The sequence below is a fragment of the Apostichopus japonicus genome, chromosome 4 (genome assembly GCF_037975245.1).
Source record: "Apostichopus japonicus isolate 1M-3 chromosome 4, ASM3797524v1, whole genome shotgun sequence".
Classification (NCBI taxonomy): Eukaryota; Metazoa; Echinodermata; class Holothuroidea; order Aspidochirotida; family Stichopodidae; genus Apostichopus; species Apostichopus japonicus.
The window spans coordinates 20,319,516-20,342,216 of NC_092564.1; the positions used below are offsets into that span (position 1 = coordinate 20,319,516).

General features: G+C 36.2%; 1 protein-coding gene across 2 annotated transcripts in view; it reads left to right on the plus strand.

The window, feature by feature from the left end:
- The window catches only part of LOC139966764 (CDC42 small effector protein 2-like), a 66,620-nt gene that overhangs the window by 22,978 nt on the left and 20,941 nt on the right, over positions 1-22,701 (plus strand). For both annotated transcript variants that reach the window (XM_071970105.1, XM_071970104.1), the window contains 2 exons: positions 3,548-3,625; positions 18,882-19,129. In XM_071970105.1, coding sequence (XP_071826206.1) covers positions 19,073-19,129 — 57 coding nt within the window. In that variant the 5' untranslated portion in view covers positions 3,548-3,625; positions 18,882-19,072. The remainder of the gene's footprint in view (positions 1-3,547; positions 3,626-18,881; positions 19,130-22,701) is intronic.

Genomic DNA, 22,701 nt, shown 5'->3' on the forward strand with positions numbered 1-22,701 from the left:
GTACAGTATGTTGTACAATACCTTGTATGTTGTATAATAGATTGTATGTTGTATAATACGTATGATACCTTGTATCTTGTATAATACATTGTATGTTGTATAATACATTGTATGTTGTATAGTAGATTGTATGTTGTATAATACGCTGTATGATACCTTGTATCTTGTATAATACATTGTATGTTGTATAATACATTGTATGTTGTATAGTAGATTGTATGTTGTATAATACGCTGTATGATACCTTGTATCTTGTATAGTACATTGTATGTTGTATAATACATTGTATGTTGTATAATAGATTGTATGTTGTATAATACGCTGTATGATACCTTGTATCTTGTATAATACATTGTATGTTGTATAATACATTGTATGTTGTATAATAGATTGTATGTTGTATAATACGCTGTATGATACCTTGTATCTTGTATAATACATTGTATGTTGTGTAATACCTTGAATGTTGTATAGTAGATTGTATGTTGTATAATACGCTGTATGATACCTTGTATCTTGTATAATACATTGTATGTTGTATAATACGCTGTATGATACCTTGTATGTTGTATAATACATTGCATGTTGTATAATACGTTGTATGATACCTTATATCTTGTATAATACATTGTATGTTGTGTAATACCTTGAATGTTGTATAATGACAGATTTGTACACTGAGAGTTGCCTACCAGACTACAGTATCAATCCCACTTGTTATGTTGATAATGTCATATTCACAGTTCTGTTAATTTTTAAATTGAGAAATCAAATATTTATTTTCACTAATGAACTGAATTTAGGCACACTTAATCATGCGACATACAAACCAGTGGAGTTATAGGCCAACATAAGTACTATGATCTCCCTGATGACCTATTTTATTTCCACAAGCCTACTAAGATTTCATTTCATAATTTTTATTGAAAATCATCAAAAAACGCATCAAAGCCTGAAGGATGCTTTTCCTGCGTGATTTGACTTGCTGAGCTAACAGCGTCAGGAAGAATGTAAATATTGGAAAATTTGATGCTAATTAAATCGCAACGATGATGAAGGTATTGGAATGAGGTAGTTTTCATCAATCGTACATTTTTTTGCTTTGATCCATTGCACGATACATGCCAAATACTGTGTTCTTGAGAGCACAGTATGCTGCAATGTTGTACGTTATGTTGCACAAGCTGTTACAGTTCTTTCAATCAAAATGTACTTTTAGCTTGGTGGAATTTCTAAGAATGTGATATTTAAGGATGATGGCTTTTGACGGTTCTGACCAATAAGCATTTATTACAAAAGCTGCCAGAATCTGTAGGCAAACAGTAAGACTTTGGGTAGGATGTGTCATTAATCATGTGACAATGATCAGCTTCTGAACATTTGATACATTTGAGGTTCAATGCTTGGTGGCATTTTCATATCCGAGTAAGTTTTTAATTACTTGGATATTGGTTTTGTTTACACAGTAACATCCGTTCACTTTGTTGGAAATTAACATCAGTATGGGAATCAGACATTCAGGACTTGGATCGCTTGTAATTTATATTATCTGCAGTTTCTGGTACTAACATGTACTCAAATTTACCTGTAGTCTAAAACTATTGTTTATTAATAGACACCAATCAATTGCCCCCAAATTTTCTTGTACTTGTACTCATACATAAGGATATTGTACTGTACTTGTTGTTGTACTCGTGCTCATGCTGTTGTACCCGCACTCGTGCTGTTGTACTCGTGCTGTTGTACTTGTGCTGTTGTACTCGTGCTGTTGTACTTGTACTTGTGCTGTTGTACTTGTACTTGTGCTGTTGTACTGGTACTCATGCTGTTGTACCTGTACTTGTGCTGTTGTACTCGTGCTGTTGTACTCCTACTCGTGCTGTTGTACCTGTACTCGTGCTGTTGTACTTGTGCTGTTGTACCTGTACTCATGCTGTTGTACTCCTACTTGTGCTGTTGTACTTCTACTTGAGCTGTTGTACTCGTGCTGTTGTGCTCATGCCGTTGCTCTCATACCACCAGTTTGCTACATAGGGGTGTGTCTTTTTTAATAGCTGTTGTGGTCTTCTACCATTGATGAGGTTGTTCATAGATTTTGTTTTTGGAGTTTGCATTAATTTGGAACGGTAAATGATGCAATGGGTTCTGACATGTTTTCAATGTGGGTAAGGAGGGTCAGTCTGTTAACTTCAAGTTTCCCTTTCTTTAAACCCTGTTAATTTGACATCCTGACCATGAACCATGCCTTTAATGAGGTAACATGATATATTAATGACCCATGATGCAGTTTCACAGTTTGCTTTAACAGTTTGGGACATTTGACAAGCAGACCAACCTTTACAGTTAAGTAGGACATTTCTATTGGTATAGTGTGCTTAATAAGTCACTGATTCTGTATGTAACTACATCGATTTGATGAAATCAGCTCAATCATCAAATCAGCACAATGCAGGAAATATGTGACTTCCCATTGCAGTTTTACCATAGCATGAGGGTTGCAGCAATCATTTGAAAGATCACAGTCCTTCATATGTTGTGTAGACTGCTGCATTAGTGTATGCCAGGCCAGTACTTACTCGTTTCACATCAATGGATAGTTCATATGTTGCTTGATTTCGCACCTCGCAAAGAAAATGGGAAGTTGAATCGTACTGGCACTGTGTGAGTTAAATGGACACCAGAGTCAATTCCATCGAACAAATCATTGCATGCAAGAATTCTTTTTACAAGTCTGCACAATGTGTTTAGAATCATGGTCATCTGCTGATGATTGACTAATTGTTCATCCAACCATTCAGTCATACATGTATGTACTGTATCATTATACATTCATGCATTCAACCATGTATTCACTGGTTTTGTTGATTTCTTAGTTCCTTTGTTCCTTGGCTTTAGATATGTCAAATATAGTTTTTTCTTTTTTTTTTCTCTTTTTTCTCTTTTTTTCTAACTACACCTATAGGCTATTTGCAGCAGGTCAGCAATATGCTAACAAATTTTACTCCTTTCAATATAAAATGAATGCAGGTAATAATTATAATTTTGTAGAATATTCTATATAGAGAAATTATAGTGCTTGAAAAAGCCTGAAAGGCTCAACAAATTTCATTTCAAATGAAAATGTAGGCTTTATGATTGGTCTGCTTTGTCAAAAGTTATTGACACTTGCAGCTATAGGTAAGCTTGTAACTATTGTAGGTACAGTACACACCACACCACATCGAGGCCCTGCAGTGAACAGGCCCTGCAGTGAGGCCCTGCAGGTCAGCTATTGCATTCTGTCCATTGACTACTAGTCGTTAAATGCAGATTTGAAATTGGAAACGTTGATTGTTAAGGCAAGTGTGAATGCATCCCATATAGAAATCAGCAATTTCGTTTTTTAAGTAGTAAATTAATTGTCTATTACAATACATTTTGTTTCCTGAAAAGAGAACTAATATACCCGTAAGCACAAGTAAGGTCGAGCCTTAAGCTAAGTACTAGTTGGTTAATCTGTTAGGTACCACCTTGTATTCACTGTTTGAATTTTGTTCTGTCTCTGCAGGTCTCTCTGACGTCACAGCTGTAAGTTGCTCGCTGCTACAAAGAACGTAACGACAAATGGTTCCTGGATTAAAATCAAGTTAGTATCAGCTACTACAATGTAACATGTTTTTACCAAGTGGTAAAACCAAGTAAGATGTTAAAGACATTGTTAGGGAAGATCTTCACTAGATACTACCTTGAAAAATACCATATTATTAGGGGAATGCATCTTTTCCCCTGAATAATAGAATGTTTTCTAAATCTAGAAAGGAACATAAATACTGTGTGCGTTAAGTAGTGCATTTAAGATGTTGTGGTACTCTGCAAACTATTTGACTGCTTGGGAGAGGGGATGGGGTGGGGACAATAATATACCTTGGGTTGACTTTTTACTGTAATTGAAGTTAGTGAAATATTGTATGAGGCACAAAGTTATGTCGGCAAGGAGTTACAAAGCTGCTGGATTTTCTGGTTCAAAGTGATGTTACGATGTCAGCGTTTTGTTTAATGTGTGTGATCACATCGTTCCCAATAGGGGTCGTATCCGTATTTAATTTCCATTAGGTTTCTATATATTCATTAATGCATACTTTCCTTTCTCACTTGTTGAAACTGTCTGAACTCAACTTTAGCATTCTCTCACGATATTTCCAATGCAATCTTGTTACTATTCAGCAGTGTTCAGCCTTTTCCACCCCCCCACCCCCCTCCTGCGATAGTGACTTGTCACTTCTATATGCCATCCAAAGTGAAGAGAAAATGTACCCTCAAATACCTAAACTTGGGAAATGTTTGTCATTTTTCTTGGGAAAAGCTAAGCCTTATGACTAATGACAAACAGAATTTTGTGATTCAAAGGTTTGTGTCTTTGGGATTTGCTCATGCTCCAATCTTGTTTGCAAAGAAAGATCAAGGATGTCTTCCAAACAGTATAATTAATATATGTGCTAGGTGTTGTACAGTAGGGAGTATGTTTACTGTACACATCTTTATCATTTGGTCATGGACAGGTGACAGCTTGGTTTGTTCTTTCTTAATAACTGATCTGTTTACCATAGCACGTTGTATGTACTTTTCAAGCTAGGTCAGATTGTTATCTTGTTGTACAGTGACACATACAAGCTAACATGGTCAGTATTGACTGGATAGTTCCTTTCTCTTGAGCTGCATAGTCATGAATTATTTTGCGCATGGCTGTTTGCAGCATTATGCATTAAACATTGTTCCCCCCCCTCGTTTGTGGTGACTGGATTCATGTTGGATGGCCAGACTTACCCTTGTAGTAACCAGAGAGACAACGTTCTGTATAATTTACATTTCAAACATGCAGTCGTACCTTTGGCTACCCCTTCAGGACAAGCAACTAAGACATTTCGGATTGCCTCTCAAACAAAGTCCTAATCGTCGGTAGGGGATTAAATATTCAAATTTTCCTTCAAATTTAGCATAATTGACATGGTGGTCTTAGTGGTCTCTTATATGTCATTTATGTGTGTTCTGTAAGTCCGTTTATATTGTTGAATTGTGCACTAGAGATATATATATATATTTTTATGATCTTTATGGAACCCTCAATTGCATGTGATTACACCCATATTGTTAGACCAATAGATATATATCTGTGCACAATGAGATGTGCAATGATCAGCTGCTTTGTGTAGAACACAAAACACATTCTGAATGCTTGACTTACTGTTTCATTGACATCATTGTTTGGTCGTACCTGACTTTCTATTAACCTATATACCCACACACATACTGTACATGTGTTACAGTATATAGGCACAGTATATACTAGTAACACACCCTGTAGAAAAGGTAAGTGATATAATTTTGAAAGTATGCATGCTTTATATGAGCACAGACCTGTCGGCCTATTATGTTCTCTGAATTAGTATTCTTTCCAGCTATAAAGAGACACTTGAAAATATGTGTTTAAAGTGGGACTACTGTATGAGGAGTAATGAAAAAGATTCATGGTAGGGAATTAGTACGGTAGGCTAGTCCTGACATATATACTGATTTTACGTAATTACGTGAACTTTACCTTTTATGATTATGATTGATTAAGATTAATATATAACTGATTACAATCGATTGAGCCTTTTGTCATTCCAGTGATTCCACAAACAACATGTTTGTATAAATGGACATGTAAATTTGTCATTCTCCAGTTTTTTGTCACTATGTACACATTTTGAAGTCATACAGAAGGTCCCCATGAAGCTACCTAAACGTTTAAAACGTTTAAATGGTTGATGTATTGTTAAGGCTAGTGAATTATTCCAAAATCCCATAGCAAGTAGCTTATTGCTGCTCAGTTATTTTATAAAGTTTTTTTATAAACTTAAAGAATAAATTGTGACCATGCTAGCATAACTCGCAACAGTTTGGAATCCCCACATGCAGTAGAAAGCCGCTTTAAAATTTCTTCACATGATCACAGTTCTAATAAGCTTTCAGGGCATATCGCAGCTCATTTTTTTTTAAGTTTTATACAAATAGCTTCCCAACCTACACTACTAGTACGACTTGCAGTTCATATGTGAAATAATTATTTTGCTCTCTCCATAAAACAGAATACAGGGTTCATTTCACTATGTTGATCATTAGTAAGGTGTGCTCTCTGAAAGTTTGATCAGGGACATGTTAAGGATAAGGAGCAGTTGACCGGAGTCTGTTTCTGATACAATGCTCAAAGTAAACCCTGTACAGTATATATGTAATGTACTCAATTGAATTCATAGTCTGTTAAAGGCATTGAAGACTCCCACCAAACCGCATGCCACGCTCTGAAAAAGTTAACTTTTAACATAACAAGTTAACATTTGCTTGCAAATGACATTTTCTTCTAGTCGCTACAAAATGCAGACAGTAATGAAACGTGATGTACCTTGTTATCTTTTATATAGACCTGAGATGTCCATCGCTGCTATGTACTGTACACTGTGTTGTGGGTATTGACCGTAGTTGTATGTATTGACTGTACACTAGTGTCTAATTACGGACGGTAGCAAGTTGTGTGTGTATTTTCTGGGATCGATGGTGGTGTTTAACACTTCTGTTACACCTCATTCGAAAACTAGGTCTCAGATTACCGGCATGAGAAGTTTCTTTGTGCGCGTCTCTTCACACCCTTTAATAGGTAGTCCTTATACCATTGTAATAGAAACTTCAAAGTGATATATAGCAGCCCTGGAGACTTTCCCCAAAAATGAGTTAATGACCCATTTTCATTATCTGCCTCCACTTTAATTCACTGGGACTATTCATTTGTTGTATTCATGCACTTCCATAGTAAAGACAGTTAATATTTGAAGTCCACAAGCCTATTATCGTACTTAGCTTTAATTTACTGTGAACTTGAAGTACTGTACTTACTGTTTGTGGACAGTACAACACTACTGTAGTAGTTTACATCCATTTTTTCTCTGTTTTCTGGTTTCAGTTCTTAATGTTTTCATAACCTCGGTGTTCTCTGCAATGATTAAAAGCCTTATCAACAAATAACATACAGAGTTAATGATCATCGCTCCACTAATTCAATTTAAAACAGTCGAACATAATTATCTGTGAAGGATGATGGCTCATAGGATTGAGAAAGGAAGATAGTTGTGATTTATCTACAGTATAGATTAATGTATGTTTCTTCAAGGTATGTATAATGTGGTCTCCTGGAAGTCAATAAATACTGTAGAATTATGAAGAAAAATGACCTTGTTTGGTATTCTTATGTGAAAATAACAATCTTGAAAAAGTGAGAAAGAGAGGTAAAGACAGGGTTTACTTCTGCATTATAATTGAAAAAAACCCCCCAAAAAACGGATGAACTTTGTAATTTCATGTTTATTATGTATTCCATGAATACGGATTTCTGTACTAATTGCTAATTAGTGTAAGGTTTACCAGTTTACTGTGCTGTTCTGTACTGTAGCATCAAGTTTATATCTCAGTTAATGCAAAACTGCTGTTCTGGAAAGCTGGTACAGTAGCTACATGCAGAAACATTGTAGTAGAGAATTCTTTTTAACTGGTGAATTTTGACAGCAGTTTATCGGAGCAGAACCGACACAGGACAAGTTAACAGCCATAATTCAAGACAGACAGAGCTCAGGACGGTTAACTTTCACTTTAAATCGCTCCTTTGATTAATTCTCTGTCTGGAAATTTACAAACATCAATCTATGTGAAGTATTTTCTTCAATGAAAAATAAAAAAAATAAAAACGTCTGAAAATTCAGCTGAAGTGTGATAAATACTTCAGTGGCAGGTTGTTGAGTGAACTTCACACATCCTACGCAATAATTTATGTGGCATGCACATTGCAGTACTATATAAACTAGTAAATGCACAATGTACAAGACCAAGCCACCCTGTTGTTCCTTAAATCAAGAAGGAATTTCCAAATGGCACATATTAATTCATAAAGTACGGTAGCAGCTACCGTTCAGATCAGTGTGGAAACATTTTAAGTACCGTCAATATGTTAGGATCCTTTTGTAAATATCAGCAGTGATTTTCAATATATTTTCTATATTACAATAACAATTTTGCAGCAAAATTATAAAATTTGATTACCTCATATATTTCACCAATTGTTAATTATTTTTTTCAATTTCACTATTAAGTCATCACTTCATATTGATCACTTAGAAATGTCAGTTCAAATTTTTGCACCTGACTGATAATTATACATCTGCATCGGAAAGTCATCATTTCAATATTTTGTGGCAAGATGATGAATTGCAGAGAAAGATCTAAGTAACATGTTGACAGCATCTTGTACGGTTCCATAAGTCCTGTACAGTTGATCAGATCATGGACTTTTCAAACATTCAAGTAAGTAATTATTGTTAGGATCGTCTTTAAAATTCTGTCTTTGAGAACGGGGCAATTAATGCAAATATACAGTACTTAGTAACTACAGTATAAGGAAGTTTACAGTTTTAATGAGTTGCACAAGTTTTATTACATTATATATCGTGTGGAAATAGTTTGCTGTACTTTGCTGTTAGTTGGTACTGTAATTTGAAACAACTTTGGGTTTACTGTCATGTTTTTTTTGTTGACGTTTTGTCATTTGCTTTAAATTACGATAAAGGCAGAAGGAAGGCCTAGAATCTCTCAGACTAATAATATCCCACGTTTTGTATTTGACAAGTTATTCACAGGTACTGCTTCTCACTTAAATTGGCTTGCTCTCTCTGATCAATAAGTTTGATGGTCACGTTTGAGACTGTAATGTGTAACTCCATGAGATATCACCTTAGAATGAACCATTTCTCATAAATGCTATACATACAATCATATCTCTGCACCTATGTATTTTAAAGCTGAGCTATACACCATAAGTCCCCTAAGGGTAGCCCTTGATTAGCCCTTGGATTGCTCTTGGATAGCCCTTGAAGCTGAATTTTAGGGGTGTCGACCTATCTGGGACCTCTATATGTGAGTTGCTTCACCAATTGCACTTTTAGGATCTGAAGCCAGTTAATTGCAGCCTAGTTTTGTTGTAGTACTTAAAAAGTTAATTTACTTGGGAGAGACCTTGGGTATGATATCACTTAACACAGCAGAGAGCACTTAAAATTGCAAGTTTTACTGGTATATAAAGTTGCAATATATAGATATTTGATATCAACCGTTACTTATTTTAAAGAGCGTTGTGTAGTTGAAAAAGCAAGTCTTCTTGAACTGGCCTGAGTACTCAATTATGGCTCGTAACGCGTCTTCTGTTGAACAAATATCAATAGACTGGAGATAGGTAAAAATGCTGTACTTGGCATGGTAAACAAAATGATCTTAAGTTGAATTTGTTAAACAGTACTCTATGTACAGTACAGTATATAGACTATGGTTTGCACAGTAATGTCATGCATGTAAACTCAGCATCAGGTACGTAAAGGCCCTGTAACATGTACTCGATATTAAGTGTTGTTTATCATAGAAACAATCACCAAGTGTGTTTATAGTGTACACATTATTTTTAATATCAATATCAATATAATAAAGATAAAAGATGAAATTGGGGGGGGGGGGGATTACTAGGTAAACAAGATGTCTAAAAAGTGTCTTTGAATTATAATGCATACAACAGACCTGTAGACTACATAACGTAACTTGTGCACTGTGCAGTGATGATACTGTTAGTAAGTGGTTATGTTATACATTACTTTGACTTTCAAAACCCTAGACTTAAAACTCTGGAATAATGGCATTGAAATTAGCTGTTCCAATGCTTGAGTACAAACTATTGGCTTATGTTTAAATTAGCTACTGTACAGTGTGTTGTGTATAGATCTGTGCATGCAGTCAGTGTCTGTGACCTTTCTGTACAGGTCAATTGGTTACTATTTTTCATCACTGCATAATATGTCCAAACCTGAAGTCATACTAAATATATGAGTACTAAACTTTTGTCTATGACATAAAAGTTCTGTAATATTGCGGATGGACCTTTTGTGCATTAGTTGCTTGAATATCAATAGATAAAGATGAATGTCAGGTGGAGGAATATTAAATTGATGTGAAGATATAGCAGAGCATCTCCAGTATAATACAGTAGCAGTGGTTGTGTATTGATTACATATATGCTGTTAATTGTTAGGTTGATAGTGATTTCCTGCAGTGCTGAGATTGTTTTAAGAAGCCTGATAGTACTTTAACGCTTCAGTGGGATTGTAAATTTTGTACATGTACAGTATGTACATATTGTATTGTTGTACTTCTTTCACAAATAATGGCATGGTTGCCTTATTAGCTACATGAATTGCACTGATATTAATGTCTTTTTGGACTGAATATGAAGATATGTTAAAGGACTTTACATGTTTTCATATTGATCTCAAGTTACATATGTTACATATTTAATCAGATTAGCCTTTAAGCTGCCTTTGGTGATATATTGGCTTCATAACCTTGTATCACTTAAAGACTGAAATGATGTATTGATTTGGATGTGGGCATTTGACCTGTTTGCTTAAAGCCATCTACTACCAAGTTAATGCAGTACCTTATGATTAAAGCCATCTACTACCAAGTTACTACAGTACCTTATGATTAAAGCCATCTACTACCAAGTTACTACATTACCTTATGATTAAAGCCATCTACTACCAAGTTACTACAGTACCTTATGATTAAAGCCATCTGCTACCAAGCTACTACTGTACCGTACGCTTAAACCCATCTACTACCAAGTTTATACCGGACGCTTATATGTACGTGAAGATATTTACCCTGGCCAAGCGATGCAATTACATTGAGACATAACTGGAGATTTATTCTGTTGCCACATGACTATTTAATTTTAAAAGAGAAAGATATTCATCTGATACAGAAACTAGTGGCCTCCCTCAAATATAATCCAATATCAGACCTTTGAGGTTTCTGCTTTAACGTTATCTTTCCTGAAGCAAGTTTGATGGCCAAAAATAACAGATTGTGTTTTCATTTCATCAGTTATTTTTTCTTTCCTTAATTATAAACATGAAAGTGTGGTGCTTGCAGTAGACTAAGTTAAATTCAATGCCACATGCATATATGCATACATACAGTGCCATAACTGTTTGTTTCTATCACAAACTAAAGTTGAACTGCCAAATGAAAATGCAAGAAAAACATAATCGCTTATGTAGTGTTTATATTCCATAAACAGTGGTACATAATTAAATGGCTGTCTATACATGTGAGATCATTGTCAGCATAAAGTTTAATAACAGTTTTATGATATTATTTGCCATACTTTATAATTTGATTTTTACTGATAAACATTGGTAATAGCTCACAAGTTCTCTTACCCATGTTAGTGGATGTACTGTCTATATACTGTATATATTAGTATGGGCAATACACTGTTTAAGTAAAATGGAAAATGAAACAAGAATATGAAAGAGACCTGCTTTTGTACATAAATCATTCACAGCTCTGTGGTAGTCAGTATAGGGCAACAGGTTGTACTCAGTGTGCAGTCACTTTCAATGAATTCATAATTCTATTTGTTAATTGTGCCATGCTTGGGGGAACAGGGGGCATTTTACAAGACAGAGTGGCTATTAAATTTGAAAGGTAACTTAGACCTGTGTGTGTACTGAATAGACTTCACAGACGACCACATCAACAGGTGGCACGTAGGTGGCTTATTGTTTCCTACCTTAAATAGCTTCACAAGTGTTTTCTATGAAATTTGAAGTTTACAGTTTCATTTTGGGGTCAGATTAAGTGGGTGCAGTAGGTAATGTTTCAAGATGTATACTGTCCATTTCTTAGCTTGCTTTTTAAAGTGGAACCCAGAGACAGGATTAAGATTGAGGGAATCAAGAGTTGATCATTCACACCAATCTCTAATGAAAATATATTTTGTGTTGTCGGTTGGGTGGGGGGGGGGGGGGAATGTGGAGTGGGGCATGGGTCCCTCCAGCTAGCCTTGGTATCCCCTCATAGATATTATAGGATAAGTTAGAGGTATGACAAACCTTACTTTGGTTTTTTTTCTTTCTTGCTTATCTGCATTTTATATAGTATGACTTTATGTCTGCTACATAAGTTGCTCCTTTCATTTTACAAGAAATTAAATGTTAATATACTGTATATACTTAGAAAATGTCAGGAATTAGAAGTGACTGATCTGTGGGTATTCCCAAAGGTTGCATGGACAGATGCAGATGCATTAAAAACACAGTGAAGGTGGTTCATACTTGTATACATGTATCCCTTCTTTAATTTGTATTACTTTCATTTTAGACAAAGGATTGACATTTTGCGGAAGGAAATGTGCAGTTTTGTATTATTATCCCACCTTGGAAAAACAAATGTTCAACACCACAAGCTGGAATTCTAGTTCTACGGGTGCCGAATGTTACAGTAGCATATTGATACCGTGGCAGCACAACAAAATGCTTCCCTCGACAAAATTCTGCTACTGGATTAATTCCCTCACTAGTATTTATAATCGTTTTAGTCTTATACTTTAACTGTAATTTTTAAAGCTTTATACGACCACTGAAACCCAAGGATTCTCCTGTATCGAACCATCTCTGAAACCTTTTCTCCAAGCAGAATTTGAAGCAACAAACCAACGGTATGGGCTGTTTTATGGGCTACTGTGTATATGTTAGGCTACAGTACTAAACTGTATATGATACATAAATGATTATAGTCCCAGCCATTATGACTGAGTTGGAAAAGAATTGTAAAAGAAAGTATTATATAGTTGAAGGTGGTTTGATTAGGCCGACTACTGTATGGACAGTATGCCGAGGCAAGAACCTTGGCTACGCAACTAGGCTAGGCCTGCCTGCATAACTCCATTCAGGAACAACTCTGTGTAACTATGTGCCTCAATGGGTAATAATAATAATAATAATACAGAAATACATGTTCAAATACTGTTTTTGCTGGCATTTCAAGTCTTTCTTGACAATTATCTATAGATAATGATTGTATAGTATGTAGGTTAATTGTAGTCTTTATGTACTTGGGGATTGTTGATGACTGAAACCAAGTCTATTGAGGACACACAAGTCTATTTGCATGCCTAAGGATATACAGTAGAGCTGTAAAACCATGAATGGCTCATCAATGGAGTCATTTTGAGGATGGGAGTAGATATAAGTTGTCTACACAGCTAGTTAGGGCCCTTTTTTACTTTTAATACACCCTGAGCACAGTTTGAATCCTGCACTCAAGCCCACACATTGAACCCTGGCATAGAGATTAGGAGGATTAAGGGGAAGATCAACCCCACACTTTGGATCAGATTTCAGGTAAACAAACCTTAACCTCCCTGTTAGGTGATCACAGCCAGTCTGATAGCAAGCATGTGGTCAGATGTAAATACATATCAAAGTCAATTGAACTTGTTATAATGTTGAACACTGTCATGTAAATGTGGCCTGAATTTACTTCACTTCTCTCTGACCTGCTTTATATGTATATGTGCACTCCAATCTATCCTAGCTTACAAACTGGTAACATTCTTGCACTGTGTCTCCCCACTGACCTTCTCTAGGGTCATTACAATCTTCATCCTACTGTTCACAAGCTCTTCAAAACGTTTTTGACCAGCAAGTTTTATCTATCTCAATCAGCTTGGCACTATCTTGTTTGTGTAAGTTTTTTACTCTAGGACCAAGTCTGATTCATCCAGCGCATCGTCCACGAACGTGTATCTAAAGTATCCTTGAAAATTCCATGAGCTTGTCTCTTGTTCTCTGTAGCTGAGAATAATTAGCCATACATCCCAATCCTATTGACTTTATCTTGTTTCACTTGTAGGAGCATGCCTTATATTGACTATATACTGTAATACAGTAAAAAAAATAACAATCAAATGTCTCAATCACAATATGCATGGGCTAGCATTGATTGCAAACATTTCCAAACTTTGGAAAAAGGTTGACCCCCTAAATAGTCAAATTTCCTACCTTCAATTCTCACAAATCAGACTTTGCATGATCCATGTTCCAGTTTGGATTCATTATACTTACTGCCCATTATGCCTCCTGGCACATACCTGTAGGGCAGCAACAAAAGTCTTCCACTCCTTCCGATCCTGGGCTAAATTTTGGATGGTACCCCATGTGTGGTTCAGGTCCTTAATTTCCACTTCCACAGTTCTTCGCCAAGTGTTTTTAGGACGTCCCCTCTTTCTTTTGCCTTCTGGTGTCCAGTGGAGGGCTGTTCGTGTGATGTCATCTATGTTCTTTCTCAATACATGTCTGATCCATTTTATTTCATTTTTTTCATATTTCATTTAAAAAAAAAAGTGGATTCATTATGGTGCAGGTAATACAAAGTCATGAGACATGTTAACTTTACAGGGCAACCAGCAGTTGTGGGAGATAAAAATGATTTCATTCAAGTTGATTCTCTTGTAATTTAGCCAGACTGCTCCTTTAAGTTGAACTCAAATCTATCAGGGATCTCAGTCATTGTTCTTCGTCCTTCCTTGCTTAAATGCATGTGTGTATATACAAACAAGTTTAATATGAGGAGACCCAGGAGAGGTGCAAATCCTCTCACAAAGAATGCTGTTGACATTTGGAAGATGTTCTGGTCGCTGTTGCGGAATCATGGAGGAAGGTGTGGAAGATAACGAAACCAGATACTTGCACCTAAATGAGCTCTGGCTAGCCTTTCATCAGGAGATATTAGAGCAGTATCCCATAATCCTTTGCAAATTAATTCCGATGAGTGGCTACAAGTCATTAGTTTTATGCAACGAACACAGACGTACAGCAGCTCCGTTTTGCGAGGTGCTGAAATCAGGCATCGTATTCCTTTTTGTTTACACTATAGCTGGATATAGTGTTAGTCATTACAGATTTAAGAATATCCCTGTATTAAACAAACACCTTACTAAGTCTTACAAGTAGTGTGTAAGTTGTAACAGAATTGTAAGTTTGCAGCAGAAGGGCAAGTGGAAGGTGCCATGAATATCATATTAGACAAGGTTAAGTGTCAAATTTAGTGAAAGAACCTGAGACATATTTGTGAGTGGACCATATCATATGTAGGGACAGTATTGAGAGCCCTGGGAAAGATGGTAATTTTCTGATAACCATCAATTGGTGGAAACGTCATCATTTTTCATTGGTCTACGTACCCTCATGGTTTCATACTGCACTGTTTGCACATGATATCTACTCATGACAAGAGCACTCTTAATTGTTTTACTGTGTCTGTAGAGCCAATTTGGTAATCTTCTTAGCACTGCATGATCACCCTAGGTAACTGTCAGAGGCATCTTAGAGCCAGGTCAGACTCCTGGGTCAATTATGTCATTTTCTGCAATTTTTTGTTGGTTTTTTTGCATTTTTGTTGGTGGCATTTTTGCATGATTTGAGTATGCATTTTTGCACTCATCCTGAAATATATCCTGAAAACAAGAACACACCATTCTTCATGCCACATTTTCCCGGACCTGTATCCGGTATTCCCCTGGGCATATTTGTTGTTTCTCCCTCCTATCCCCCGCCCTTTTGATAAGGGTTGCATATTATATTTATAGTTTATTTATGATATTTATGAAGGTTGTTTCTACAGTATATACTGGACAACAGAAACTAGTGTCTTATCAATTAAAAAGGTTTGAAATTTCTATGAAAATTTCTTCTGTTGAAGTGAGTAATACCATTTGGTTTTTTGATGCTGATATTTGGAATTGGTGCAGCTGCTTACATTGTGTGTTGAGTCAATGTTGCATAAATTCAGTAACTACTGTGTGACACAGTGAAACAGGATATGTGTCATGCATCTTCTCCAAGTCAGAGAGTACTCAACAATAAATAAATGGTGCTAACATTGGATTTTATCATGATTCAATTTATAATAAAAATGTCCTGCCCTACAGTATTTATTAACTCAGCCAACTTCCTTCTGGCAATACACACCCTGTTGGAGGAAACTTATGGTTATCTGGAAGAGATCGTTTAATGAGCGAAGAGCAGAAAATATTCCCTCCATGTGTGTGTTCTAGGACATGTATAGATTCTGAATTCTGTATGTATATATTGTTTGTAGTACAATAGTGTGTGTAAGATAGGATTTGATTGTATTGATTAACTTCTACTGTATGGAACTAGATAGGAACTGCTGCATCCCTTGTGAAGAGCTCTGTCGAGGATGCTCGAAATAAGTCGTGGTAAATTTAAAATAATCGTCTCCTATATGGTTTGACTTTACATAATTCATCTGCCGTACATGGTTGTTGAGGCTTGTGTACATTAGTTTTACTATATCATATTAATTTGCTGCGTCTGTATGGCTGGCCTAGTTGTCGTACATAGACAGGAAACTGACAGTCATTAACACAGGAAATTCTTTTGACTGGGAGAGATTGGCAAGCTCAGCATGTGTATCCAAGAACAAGATCTGCTCAGGGTAGTAATTCCATCATCATATAATTATCTAGTTAAAACTTAATACTCTCACAGGCGTGTACTCATATCCATCTTCTCGTCCTCACAACATAGCCTACACGGCTCGGCTTGGTTCTCCTGGACTGCTGTGACTTTGAACTGTTTGAAGAGGCAAACTCTGAGACAAATAAGAAGGAGATTTGTAAATTTATTCAAGGTATTACACAGCAGGTCTATAGGCTTACTACTGTGACTATGTTCTCTGTTCACATTGGCTTTGTGGAATGGCTTGTAGTCATACTATGCACTCAAATCTAGCTCAGAATTTCAGTATGGTGGAATTTGGAGGTAGTCTTGGTGATAATACAGTTCTTTCTTTGAATCCGATTGGTTATGTTCGCAACGTAACCGATCACCATGCAACTACAGTGTTAGAGCGCAGTTCCCCCAATGACAGGCAAAATATTACAAACTATCCTAGTGTGCAATACATAATTAACATGTACAGTATGTACTATACAACCTAAACAGTTGAAAATTCTTGAATTTTGTTTCAGCAAAAGTTGCAAAATACAGCACCATTTGGTATCTACATATCAAAGCACCCTTTAGGTTTTTCAAATCTCTTCAGGGAGAGGGATAGCCATCTCCTTAGATCCTCTCTTGGATGACATAACATTGGAAATCCCTCCCTTCCCCTCCCCATTACAAAGAAAGGTGGTTGTGCTCTTGCACTAGTTACATTTTTAGTATATCTCAAGAAATCAGTTACTTTCAATGTAACTATCATTGGTGATCAGTCTATAATAGTCTGAGCGTACACACCGGTATGTCAGATTGGAATAATCCTATTTGCATAAGAAGTAAGATGGAAGTTGTTCTGCAGTCTGTATAACCTGTGTAAAAGGGTCTGTATAGCCTGTTAGAAGTATGTACAATCATGGAGGTAAAACAGTCTGTTTAAACCTCCATGGTACAATTAAGGGTCACATGTTCTTCTTAACATCTAAACTTTACATTGGATTGAATCCTTTGATTTTGTAACCTAGAGTCGACTGTTGGGTTGAGACTTTTTTGAAATACTGTAAGAGTGAAAAGATATCTTGTACAAGTGCTCCTTCGAATAGAAAAGGCCAATGATATTGGAAATCTGAGTGAAAACCCTCTAAGCAGTAAAGTTTGGTACTATAACAGGTTTATAATAAGATTAATTTTAACGTCATCGGTGGAATTCGACGGTACTATAAACGTTGAAGTACCCATTCAGTTCCTCTACAGTTAAATCTACTCTGCAATCTGTATGAACACATTCAGTCATTATAGAAAGTTCCTACAAGAAATGTGTTCATGTGTCCTTAAGGTGCTCTATTTCTTTAGGGTATCACATTTATTCTCAAGTCTCCAATGTCAGTACATGGTAAAATTTATGATTTTGTACTGAACTTTCTATCGTTACCTCACCATCACATGCTGTACACACAAAGGTAAATAAAGCTGTCACATGCTGAAGGCCGAAATACAGTTAGGAAATTAGGAATTATTGAAAATTAAATGTTGTACTGCAGTGCAGATGATGTGGGAAGAACTGTTTGCCGGTTGCTAGGAAACATGACACAAGTTTCAAGTGTCATATTACTATTGGTCAGGAGCAAACCTAAACATGCTACAGTTGTCCTTTACCTGTCTTTACTCAAGTGCAGGGAAACAATATAGCTTTCAGATTTTGTGTAGTAATCTGGAAGATTCCGAGATGATAATACATAATATACTACGGTTCCTGTGTACAAAGCATCTCTGCAACTTTTCACTCGTACATCAATTTGACCATTTCGCATAGCATGTTGCTATGCGATACTGGATAAATGATTGCCTGAAGTGGTGTGCTCTCATCCTCTGTACAGTGTATGTACAGGCCTGATATATAAACATATATGCACAAGTCCTTAAATGGTCATTTCACACGACACGATGGAAATGAAAGCAAAAATGGAAAGGATGTAGAAAAGGGTTGGCATGGAAAGTTTTGCCAGGGGTAGATCTATACGAGCCAACTGTCTATCTCTTTGAACAAGTTTAGTTTTCATGTTTTATGTACATATTAGAAAAATGTAATTCCTTTGTATTGTTGCCTCATCAAGTCTTATAACTTAGATTACATTTTGTCCTATCATGGTGTTTGGTTTTGTCAAACTATGATACAACTGTAGAATCACTTCCTGTTACTGCACTCGGTGGAAGCTTTGAGAGCTGCTGGGAAACACTGCATGCTATACGTATTAGCATGTGAAGTAAACTTACCCTCACAGTTGTACACTTTGAAAGAGCTGCAAGGTTGTGCATCCTATACAGGTATATACAGTGTGAAGTTAACCTCCTGTCTCCTGTGCAGTGAATAAGGTAAAAGAGGCATGCAATGCTATTGTCTGCTGAATTATTGAATTCATCTTGATTTACAAATGTCTTACTATTTCTAATTTCCATTATTTTTTTCAGGAATGATCTATTTGTTGAAATGAAGAATCCAGTGTAACCAACCATTGAAAGTTTGGTTCTATATTTTCATACCTTGAGATCTTTGATCAGCCTGTGGATATCCGAGAGAAAAAGACCGGTGCTAGATTTGAGGAGAGACGCAGAGTGGAAGGATTTAATAAAAACACAGATATTGAATAAACATTTCCAAAATGAGTGATATGCTGTTGTGCTTTAGTTGCTGTACGGAACCAGCTCCTCCACCTAAAGTAAGTATAAGGTGAACTAATTGGTGGATTGCTCTATACTGCAAAGTACATATACTGCCTGGTATGTATGTTGCACAGTATATATACAGCATGGTATTTATGCTGCATTGTTCATATACTGCATAGTATATACGCTGCATGGTACATATACTGCATGGTATGTATGCTGCATGGTACATATGCTGCATGGTATATATGCTGCATGGTACATATACTGCATGGTATCTATGCTGCATGGTATCTATGCTGCATGGTATATATACTGCATGGTATCTATGCTGCATAGTACATATACTGCATGGTATCTATGCTGCATGGTACATATGCTGCATGGTACATATACTGCATGGTATCTATGCTGCATGGTATCTATGCTGCATGGTACATATGCTGCATGGTACATATACTGCATGGTATCTATGCTGCATGGTAGCTATGCTGCATGGCATATATACTGCCTGGTATATACGCTGCATGGTACATACACTGCATGGTATGTATGCTGCATGGTACATATACTGCATGGTGTCTATGCTGCATGGTAGTTATGCTGCATGGTACATATACTGCATGGTATATGTGCTGCATGGTAGCTATGCTGCATGGTATCTATGCTGAATTGTTCATATACTGCATGGTATGTATGCTGCATGGTACATATACTGCATGGTATCTATGCTGCATGGTACATATGCTGCATGGTAGCTATGCTGCATGGTATATATACTGCATGGTACATATGCTGCATGGTATATATGCTGCATGGTATCTATGCTGCATGGTACATATACTGCATGGTATCTATGCTGCATGGTACATATACTGCATGGTATCTATGCGGCATGGTATCTATGCTGCATGGTACAATTGCTGCATGGTGTCTATGCTGCATGGTACATGCATTGCACAATATATAAACTGCACAGTATATGTATACTGCACAGTATATCCTGTACAGTATATATACTGAATGGTGTGTATGAACACATAGTCTGAGCTACAACAGCTGCATTGCAAGAAAGGTGACTATCATTGGATTGGTTTGGGAATTGTGATAACTACCTTGGCATAACTTTGCTGTGATACCGTGTCTTAAATCCTGCTGTACTTGGACTGAAATCAATTAGCTAGCTTTGATAATTTTGACATGCTAGGATTTCATGTTCAAGATGATCCTTCTGGTTTCTAATATGTGCTACTCTATGTAACCGTACAGATTTATAAGGGACACTCACAGAGAAGCGATGGCTTGTTAAGTATGTTTGAACCACCTGCCAAATAGGGGACACATGTAAGACACATCGTTACTGTAGGAACAACTATTGTGTTTGGATTTATGGATTCTTGAGAAGAATATGCATAAAGTGTTTCTTAATTTGTAGTCATGGCCATGGCACCTCAGATGTTGGTTCTTTTTTCCAATGTTTTGTTTTTATTTCATTTGTATCAGTCTGGTGGTACCAATCTCAACCGTTAATTTACGACAACTTCCCTGACCACATGACCTGTTGATTCACTCATCAAACTTGCACAAGTAATGATGCAGTTAGGAATAACTTCAAAGGTTTTCCAAAATGGAACAAGAAAGAAAAAAAGTGTTCAATTTGTGAGGCGAAATATTTTCTGCATCGATGTAACAGGTTCCTAATATTTCCCATGTTCGTTGCCACATACAAAGTTAGATTGAGGGGGGCCTTCCAACAATATGTGAAAGATTAAATGGTCAGTGTTAGATTAATGTTATATGTTACAATGCAACCCAAACCATAGCTATAGACTGTGTCTTATCAGATCAAGTTTCACACTGCAGTTCTGGAATGGTGAGGATGCCTTTCTTCCCTCTCATTATGACTCCATCCTCCTCTCCTACTGCCATATTCTACCTGACCACAGATTATCACAGGGCTGCTATATATGGTTTATGACTCATCCAACACCTGTGTTCTTCAGGCCAGAGTTTATGAGGTCTCTGTGTGGTTGTTTGCTTATTAATCCTGCCCCACTTCATCCTGAGAAAATCCGCTCATCATTTCCTGATCGCAATAATTCATGACATATAAGCCAAAAAAACAATTGCAATTGCTGTGTTTTAGTTTTGCAAAACACCTGAGAACAAAAGCTTTGTCATGAAATGATGCACAAAATAGTTCAGGATGTTTATGTCAATTAGACTTTGCCCTTATTCTTTGTCTAGCGTCCGATGTTTTCATAGTGTGATATTGCTTTTTTTTTCTTTTCTTTTTTAAACATGAAACTAAAGTGTAGATGACTCATCCATACTAAGCTTCCCAACCTTATCACCAAAACTGTTTAAATAGAGATTCCCATATTTGTTCTGATAAAGTGATAGAAAGTGAATATATACAATGAACAATCAGTGTGCTTGTTTACTGTGTACTACCATAGGTAGCAGTCTGACAATGATGTGTGGATGCACATTTGCAGTTGTCATGATAATTGTTCTAGTTAATTTGTTAGCTTTCAGACATTTAAAGGTGGCATATATGGGTTAAGGTAATATGACAGAATTTGAATTGTTCTTCTGAAGTAGTATTAGTTAGTCAATTGGAGTTACATATTGCACATTTGATGGGTTGTCTATTCTGATAAGTTGTGTGTAGTAAGGTAGCACTTTTGATACTTGCCACTACATTGTATGTTAGTTAATGAGCTCTATATAATTGAATGCACAGTAGACTGAGTACAGCATTAAAGTTACTGTTCAATGTATTCAACTTTCAAGTAAAATATACAAGTCAAAGCCTTGAATCAAATCATGTAGGTACAAAAAATCCCCACGATTGCATTTCTTACACAATCTTTGTTCACACTTTGCCATGCATTAGGTCATTAAAACTAATGATCATATATGATTGGTTATTTATTGTTAATATATCTCCCATGGACTAACACTACTGCAGAAAATTAGAAATGTTTTTTGTTGATAATGTGGTCAGCAACACTGATTTGCAACAGTGCCCTCAGGTACCTAAGGAGGATATTTTTGGATGATTCAGCATCTGGTTGCATTTGTAGTGTAACTTCTATCATAATATGCATTTGAAAAGAACAGATAGTTTCTTTCATAATACTTAAAGTAAGAAGAGAAGATGTTATAAAATCTTGCCAAAAGTAGGACTCGTTAGATATATTGCATTGCAGCTTCAGACTGCTAAAATTTTGTTACAGACCGAACCCAAGTTTCGACAATGTATTACAAGCTTTAACCTGACATCATAGTTTAAGCTTTCTGCATGTATTTGAAATCATGTCCTAAGGTTGCTAGGCAACATCGAAACACCATGCCTAAATTTTTATTTACATAATTTTTTGTCACTTTGTGTGGTTAATGAAACTGTTTATGAAATGTTATGAAACTGTCCTAAAAGGTGAATATTTTCCCTTCATTTAGTTCTCAGAACAGTCAGATATTGATTTTGTTTACATAATGTTTGTCACTTTGTGCAGTTTATGAAACTGTTATGAACTGTTATGAAACTGTCCTAAAAGGTGAATATTTTTCCTTCATTTAGTTCTCAGAACAGTCAGATGTTGAGTTTGTTTTTTGTAAT